The following is an 8,229-nucleotide window of genomic DNA, read 5'->3' as shown; positions in this document are numbered from 1 at the left end:
GTGTTGAAGCAGATTCTGCTCAGTCCTGCTCTGGAACCCCACAACCGGCATCTCCTCGTCCTCTTTTCTCCCCAACCACACTAATAATTGGTGACTCCATAACCAGAAACCTCCGTTTCTTTAACGCTACCACTCACTGCTTCCCCGGTGCCACCACAGCTGACATTTTAAAAAAACTCCAGGACCTGATGCCGTCGCTCCCGTCCTCCATCACAAGAGTGATAGTCCATGTCGGAACAAATGACACAGCTCTTCGGCAGTCTGAGCTGACAAAAATCAGATTTTAACCGTCTTTTTAACTTTTTAAAGCAGTGTGGAAAGTCCGTTTTTATCTCTGGTCCCATTCCCACAGTTGGTCGTGGTGCTGGCCGCTTCAGTAGACTCTTTGGCCTCCACGACTGGCTCCAGTCCGCCTGCAGGGCTCACCGTGTGTGTTATGTGGATAACTTTAATATTTTCTGGCAAAGAATGTCTCTTTTTAAGACGGACGGACTTCACCCAAACAAACGGGGCTCAGAAATATTAGCTGCTCACATACAGCATGTGGTGCGGTCCACACATGATTTACGTGAATGACTAATCATTCATGCAGCACACCTGAACACACCACCGCTCACTGAACAGATCTCTGCCTCACTGCCACAAACAACTGTCTCCACCTGCTGGCATTTAAAGCAGTCTGCTACCAGCGCTGTTCCAAAGACTTCTATTCCTGTCATCATCACGCATAGACCAGTAAACCGAAATGTGCACATCCCACACAGAAATATTAGTAATCTTATAAGGATTAGGACAACTGCACCAACTCCAGCACCCAGAACAAACTCATTTAAAATGGCTCTCTTCAATGTGAGATCACTTTCAAGTAAGACTTTTATCTTAAATGATTTTATCTTGTCTGCAAATCTAGATTTTATGTTTTTAACTGAATCCTGGTTGCAAACGAATGACTATAGCCAGCTAGCTGAACTGTGTCCGCCTCAATATGATTGTTTTAGTCAACCGAGGGTCAGTGGTCGTGGTGGTGGGCTAGTGAGCGTGTATAGGAAATATTTTAAATGTCATCAAGTACGCTGTGATGAATTTAACTCCTCCTAAGTTGGAGGGCTGCAAACTATCATATTTGTTATAATTTATCGCTCCCCAAAACCGCCTGGAGGATTTTTACCAGAACTTCCTGAATTTTTAACTACTCTGGTTTTAAATTATGACAGAATTGTTCTTCGTCAGATTTTAATATTCATGTTGATGACCCCAACAATGTTAATGCAACTGACTTTTTAAATATGGCCACTTGCGTGAACCCACTTTTAAAGAAACCTGGTTTAGATCCCTCCCTCCCACATAATTTTAGACCAATTTCAAAACTGCCTTTTATTGCAAAGATTCTAGAAAGAATTGTGTCCAAACAGCTGCTCACTGTACTGGAAAATAACAAAATATTTGAAAAGTTTCAGTCTGGTTTTAGGAAGTACCACAGCACTGAGACTGCCCTGCTTAAAGTCACCACTTTTAATGTCTGCTAATGAAGGCATGTGCTCAGTCCTGGTACTCCTGGACCTTAGTGCTGCTTTTGACACCATTGATCACAACATCATGTTAGACAGACTGAGGCACTGGGTGGGGATCTCTGGTACTGCCCTAGAATGGTTTTCATCCTACCTGTCAAATAGGAAGTTTTGCGTGTCTGTAAACAACTATGTCTCCTCATTCTGTCCAGTTAAATATGGTGTGCCTCAGGGGTCGGTCTTAGGACCCATTTTGTTTTCCTTGTATCTGCTTCCCCTTGGACATATTATCCATAAACATGGCATTTCTTTTCATATTTATGCTGATGACACACAAATATACTTGCCCGTCAGATCCACAGACCCTAGAATGCTGAGTTCACTGCCTTTGTGAAGTTAAAAAATGGATGTCAAATAATTTCCTCCAACTGAACTCAGACAAAACAGAAATCCTGGTCATTGGGTCCCAGCTGATGGCAAATCAAATACTGCCATCTGCTGGTTCCCTAGTAAATCACATTAAGCCTGTGGCAAAGAACCTTGGTGTTTGGTTTGATAGTAATTTAAATTTCAAGCAGCACACCACAAAGCTTGTTCAATCATGTTTTTATCAACTTAGAAATATAGCAAAAATTCGATCTGTTAACTTTTAAGGACACCGAGACCATTTTACACGCCTTCATCTCATCACGCCTAGATTATTGCAACAGCCTTTTCACTTGTTTAACCCAAAAATCTATTGATCGACTCCAGACTGTCCAGAACTCAGCTGCCAGGCTTTTAACCAGAACAAAGAAATATGACCACATTACTTCTATTTTAGCTTCATTACACTGGCTCCCAGTATGTTTTAGAATTGACTTTAAAATTTTATTGATCACTTTTAAAGCTCTTCATGGCCTCTCGCCTTGTTATATTTCTGACCTTTTAGTCCCATACGCACCAGCACGTACCTTGAGATCCTCAGGCAGAGGTCTGTTGTCTGTTCCAGAGTCTCGACTGAAAACTAAAGGGGACAGAGCGTTTGCTGTCAGGGCCCCGAGGCTCTGGAACAGCCTGCCCGAGGAAATCAGGTCGGCTGAGTCAGTGAACTCTTAAGTCCCTTCTTAAAACATATTTTTATAGGAGAGCCTTTCCCGATTTTATTTGATTTTATTTTATCCCTTTTATTTTTATTGTATTTTACTAATTTATCTGTATTTTAGTCTTTTCAATGTTTTCTTGCTTTTATCTTGTATTGTTTTTGTAGTATTGTCTCTTGGGTATTATTGTCTTTACACTTGTTAAAGCACTTTGTAACTTGTTTTTGAAAAGTGCTCTACAAATAAAGATTATTATTATTATTATTATTATATATCACTTTTAGTTTTCAGTTTAGTTTTCGTGTGTAAAATCGCTGCAGTGAACAGACTGAACAGACGTACAAACAGATCTGCATTCTCACCTTGACTAACCCAGCACATCTTCACCACCTGCACATATGGACTGTGTATATTAAAAATGTCTGGAAATAAAGCCAGTGACAGCTCTCACACAATCGCTGCTCTCCATCCTCACCATCAGTCGTCATAATGCAGGCCAAACCGAAAAACCAACATTAAAAAATGTGTTCACCTGTTTAGACCTTCGGAGGTGACGCTTGTATATTTCTGATCATAGTAATTTATGGGAGGAGCCAAGGCGGGGTATGTGGTTCGTGCATGTGCGCTCAATTTCATGTATTGGGAGGTATAAAGGAAAAGTGCGCAGGACCTGGCTTTGGTTTTATACATGTAGATATTTCTGTGCGTATGTACTTTTCAAAATCTGTGAGTACATCATCTTTCAGTATGAAAACTGCGTAGTATTTTATACATATGGCCCCATACCTTCACTATTACCACGGACATAAAGTGATGTTTGTTTGCACATTATGTCTCTTTGAGCCAGATAAAAGTATGTTTAGATGTTAAGAGACTTAGCGATACAGCTTTAACATGCTGCGCACGCAACGCAACGCAACGCAACGCAACGCAACGCAACGCAATCACTATTTCAGCACCACACCTGTCTGCTTTGCTGTCCAGTCTCTTTGGCCATGTAAAATCTGATTTCAGGTCTGTTAACACCTTATACAGGCTATGATTAACACACAGTTAAAATCGGGGACATTTCCGGGGAGAGCTCCAGACGGGGACAGGCCACCAAAACCGGGGACTGTTCCTGGAAAATGGGGGAACGTCTGGTCACTGTAGTCTGGAGGCCGATCTTAAAGAGGTGGTATTATGCTTTTTGGCTTTTCCCCTCTTCTTTATTGAGTTATATATCTTTTTTTGTGCATGTAACAGGTTTGCAAAGTGAAAAAGCCCAAAGGGAGTTCCCATCTCCCACAGAAAACTCTGCTCTGAACCGCTTGAAAACAGCTCGTTTGTAGTCCAGCCCTTCGCTTCCTTTACTCACAATGAAAACGCGTCAAAGTTTGCCAAGCGGCTAGCGGGGTCAGGCACACCCTCAAACCAAGCTAGCGGCAGTTGTGTGTGGCGCCGCTATGACGACAAGCTACGTACTATCTCTGGGTGCTACCTGCAGTGGAAAACGGAGCAGGGCCGAGTAGAGTCGAGTCTATCGATTTGCGCTATGGTAGCATTTTCTGGCAACGCAGCATAGATCGTCAGAACACCGGCAACAGTTCAACGTTTAGTCCTAAAAGACGATGCAACTCCGACTCTGTTTGGGCCTGAAAATTCACAATCACAACCTGTAAGTATGCTTTATTGGTTGTGAATTATATTTAAAATAAACACGGCAATGTAACTTCACAGCCTGTTCAAGTGCGGAGTTGTTGTAAACGTTGGCTAACACAGCTATAACTATAATGCTAATGTTACACCTGATGTGAAAGCTACTGAGCAAACGTTCAAATTGTTTGGCCAACTTTTATGTAAAATAGAGTTGAAATATGATGATTTTTGTAGTGGTTTATTGTAAGATGTGGAACAATGATGTGTGGTTGTGGACTTGAGAGTAACTTACGGTCGCAGTCTGAAGCGGCTTTGATTTGGATCACACTACCTTGTTTCTAACGACCCGCCCTTCTCTGCTTCTGATTGGCTAGTAGTCCTTACCTGGGAACTGCACATGTGCAACTCCCAACAAAGATTTTGTACAAGTAAGATGCATCACTTTGTAGCTCAAGAGCGGAGCGTACAACATAGGGTGAAAAGAGGAGCTGCAGCAATGTGCAGTACGAGAAAAATATGGTGTTTTCTGAAAATTAAACCTGTTCTGGTACAACCCCTAAATAAGATTTTGAACCTGAAAATGAGCATAATACCACCTCTTTAACTTATATGAAATATGATATGTTGTGATAAAGGCTGGTACATGCACAACCTACGCAGCTCATTATTTTTCTATCTAACTGTTTTGCTTCTCCCACATGAGCAGTTGTGCTTGCTAATGAATCCATATGCAGTATTAGCCTACGTATCATTCAGCTATTGTTCATAAAATTGTCACAGTTTGAGTGTTATTTCCTGTTTTGTTCTTGTTTGGGCATGGTGTGATTTTGGTTTCAGTATTATCTGTCTCTTGTCCTTGACTCTGCCCTGACATGTCTCACATTTGCTTACCCTGCATGCCTCAGTGTGTTGTTCTGTGGCAGTATTTAAGCCCTCAGTTCTGTTCAGTCTTTTTTGCATCCTCGTTGTATGTTGAATGTTCCGCTTGTTTTCATGTTCCTAAATTATTCTGTTGCCCTGTTTCGATCATCTGCCCTGTTTGGACTTTGTTGCGTTGCTGGAATGTTACCTTTCTTTTAACTCCAACCAACCGGCGTAAACCTGTTTAGTTTTATTTAAATATATACCACATCCTGTTTGCCTGTGTCTGCATCACCTCTGTTTTTCTGCCTTTGTTCTTGGCAATTTCTGAAACAAATATAGCAACAGTTAGTTTAAATTCTCCATTCTACTTACTTTTGATGAGGACACTAACTGGTGCAGCCATGGGAGAAGTGTATTTCCGTGTAGACCATGTGACTTCATACACACAGCTGTAGTTGCCCTGGTGTTCGTACTCAGCAGCAGGGAAGTTAAAGGAGGCTGAGTGGTTGACTGCTGGCTTGGGGTCAGTGATGTTGGAGCCAGAGAAGATGAGGAAGAAAACACCAGTGGGATAGTGGGAGGAAGTGGAGCAGGTGAAGACAAAGCTGTCACTCCTGGTGACCTCTGAACCTCTGTTAGGAGACGTCAGGGAGATGCTGGGCGGCTGCAGTCTCACTGGGTAAAAAAGGGACAACAGAATAAAGAATATAAAATTCCTGGATTTTTAAATATAAAATGATGGTAACATGTAATTTGCTTGTGATTTAGTCAAACTAAACTAACTATAAACTGAAACTTCTTGAAACACTTGTCTGATACTGACACTGGTATGATCCTTTGTTCTCAAAATCAACTTGCAAGATGCTGAAGGTAGTAGAGTTGGTACTTGATGTTTGGGTCTTTCTCAATGTGTGGTGGCTCATCCTTCCCAGTCCCTAGTCTGTCCTATTTGTTTCTCCCCTTCCCTGTGTGTCTGTTTGTCTACTGTCTGTCGTTGTGGTTTGTAGGCGTGTCTGCAGGCCACCGGGCAGGTGTTCCTAAGCAAGAGTTCCTGGAGCTTCCAACACACCTGAAGTCAATCTTCTAATCACCACTGCTGATTTATAGCCGGCTCATTCCTCCAGTATTCGCCAGATCGTCTGTTCACCTGTGCGGTAAACTGCTCGTCAAGCCAAACACTCTGCTAGTGTTTTCTTTCTTTATTCGTGTCACCAACATCTGTGTTTTTTGTCCCAGGGGATCGCTGCTTGGAGAAGCGCTGCTCGTCCACCTGCCTTAGTGTTTTTGTGGATTTCGTTGCCCGTCTACCTGCCTCGGAGCAGAATCCTCAACCCTCATTCAGTCAATAAAGCCTCTGTTTGTCACGCTCTGCCGGTCAGCCATTCTTTGTGTTGCACTTTTGAGTTTAGTATCTGCCTTATAGTATGTTGGGTTTTGGGGGTCTGTCTTGTCTGTCGTCTACTGTTCAGTAACCTATGTCATGTCTGTTACCCCAGTGATCCCTCTGCATGTCTGTCTCTGTTTTCCCCTGCTCTCTCTGCCTGCGCCTCATTAGCCTCATGTCTGTCACCTGTGTTGGTCCCGCCCTGCTCGTTAGTCCCTGTGTGTGTGTATATATATATTCCTGGTGTTTCTGTCTTGTCTTTGTTGGGTCATTGTATGTTGTCACCCTGTGTAGCAGTGTGTTTCGTGTCGTCAGCCTCATTCGTCGTGTATCCCTGTTTCCCTGCCCGGATTTTGTATTTTTGTTAGACTGAATCCAAAAACAAGGGCTGTCCATCAGCCACTCTGTTTGTAAGTGTACTCGCTTTTTGTTATATTAAAACCAGTGAACTACACCTGCTCCGCTCTGTATCCTGCGTTTGGGTCCTCCAACCTGCTCCACCCTGCCTTCACCACAAAACCGTGACACTGTGGTTTTGCCCTATCCGTGTGTCTGCTCCTGGATCTTTTTTGCTCCGTATAACAGAATGAGCCTGAGGTCTGTTGCAGGAGCAATGTTCAACCTAAATGTTGGGGTTAGATCAAACAACTGATGCCAGCATTCTGACCCCAGGTAACCTCACCAAGAGGATTCATGGAGATGCTGGGTTTTGGGAGACTAACTGAAAAAAAACAAAAAAACAAATGACTGACTAGCTGCTGGCTGTTAAATGGATATCTAAATGGACATCTATGAGATGAGTATCAGTCTAATCTAACTCAATATTAAAAAAAAAAAAAAAAGTTTATTTCTCAACATGTTGAACTATTTCTTTAAACAAGTGAATGAAGCAGATTAATTTCCTTACCAGTAACAGAGAATCTGACAGAGTCACTTAAAGGGGAGCTGAAGTCTCGTCTTGAAACACTTGTCTGATACTGACACTGGTACGATCCTTCGTTATCAAAGTTCACTTTAGGTATAATGAAGGTAGCAGAGTTGGTACTTGATGTTTGGGTCTTTCTGAATGAGCTGGAGGTTTTCATCAGGATGAATGTTCCACCTAAATGCTGAGTTGAGATGGAACAAGTGACGCTGACGTCCTGACCCCAGGTAACCTCAACAGCAGGATTCATGGAGATGCTGGGCTTTGGAAGTCTCACTGAAAAACAACACAATATTAGAGCAGTAAATGGACTGACTTTGAGTTACACGTTTTTCTGCTTTTTTAGTTTGCTAAATTTCCTTTATGCCAAAGGAATAGTTCACCATTAAGGGAAATAAGCCTTTTAAGTTTTTCGGTCCCCTCTGGTTGCCTTCAGTAAGTTACTGCTGTTTCCTTGTTTCCAGTCTTTATGCTAAGCTACACTGACTAGCTGCTGGCTGTGGCTTCATATTTAAAGGACAGCTATGAGATAAGTATCAATCACTCATCGAACTCTCAACATGAAAATGAATTAGTTTATTATTATTTTCTTTCCCAACATGTTGAACTATTTCTTTAAACAAGTGAATGAAGCAGATTAATTTCCTTACCAGTAACAGAGAATCTGACAGAGTCACTTAAAGGGGAGCTGAAGTCTCGTCTTGAAACACTTGTCTGATACTGACACTGGTACGATCCTTCGTTATCAAAGTTCACTTTAGGTATAATGAAGGTAGCAGAGTTGGTACTTGATGTTTGGGTCTTTCTGAATGAGCCTGAGGTCTGCTG

General features: G+C 42.2%; 1 protein-coding gene across 1 annotated transcript in view; it reads right to left on the bottom strand.

The window, feature by feature from the left end:
* The window catches only part of LOC123984046 (leukocyte immunoglobulin-like receptor subfamily B member 3A), a 65,844-nt gene that overhangs the window by 24,499 nt on the left and 33,116 nt on the right, over positions 1 to 8,229 (bottom strand). Inside the window, exons 4-6 of the mRNA XM_046070656.1 lie at positions 8,052 to 8,221; positions 7,384 to 7,677; positions 5,465 to 5,767 (exon numbers count right to left, since the gene is read on the bottom strand). Of these exons, the coding sequence (XP_045926612.1) occupies positions 5,465 to 5,767; positions 7,384 to 7,677; positions 8,052 to 8,221 (767 nt within the window). The remainder of the gene's footprint in view (positions 1 to 5,464; positions 5,768 to 7,383; positions 7,678 to 8,051; positions 8,222 to 8,229) is intronic.

Source organism: Micropterus dolomieu, linkage group LG02, assembly GCF_021292245.1.
Source record: "Micropterus dolomieu isolate WLL.071019.BEF.003 ecotype Adirondacks linkage group LG02, ASM2129224v1, whole genome shotgun sequence".
NCBI classification, from domain to species: domain Eukaryota; kingdom Metazoa; phylum Chordata; class Actinopteri; order Centrarchiformes; family Centrarchidae; genus Micropterus; species Micropterus dolomieu.
The sequence above is the reverse complement of the archived record's forward strand: the minus strand, read 5'-3'. Positions and strand labels throughout refer to the sequence as shown.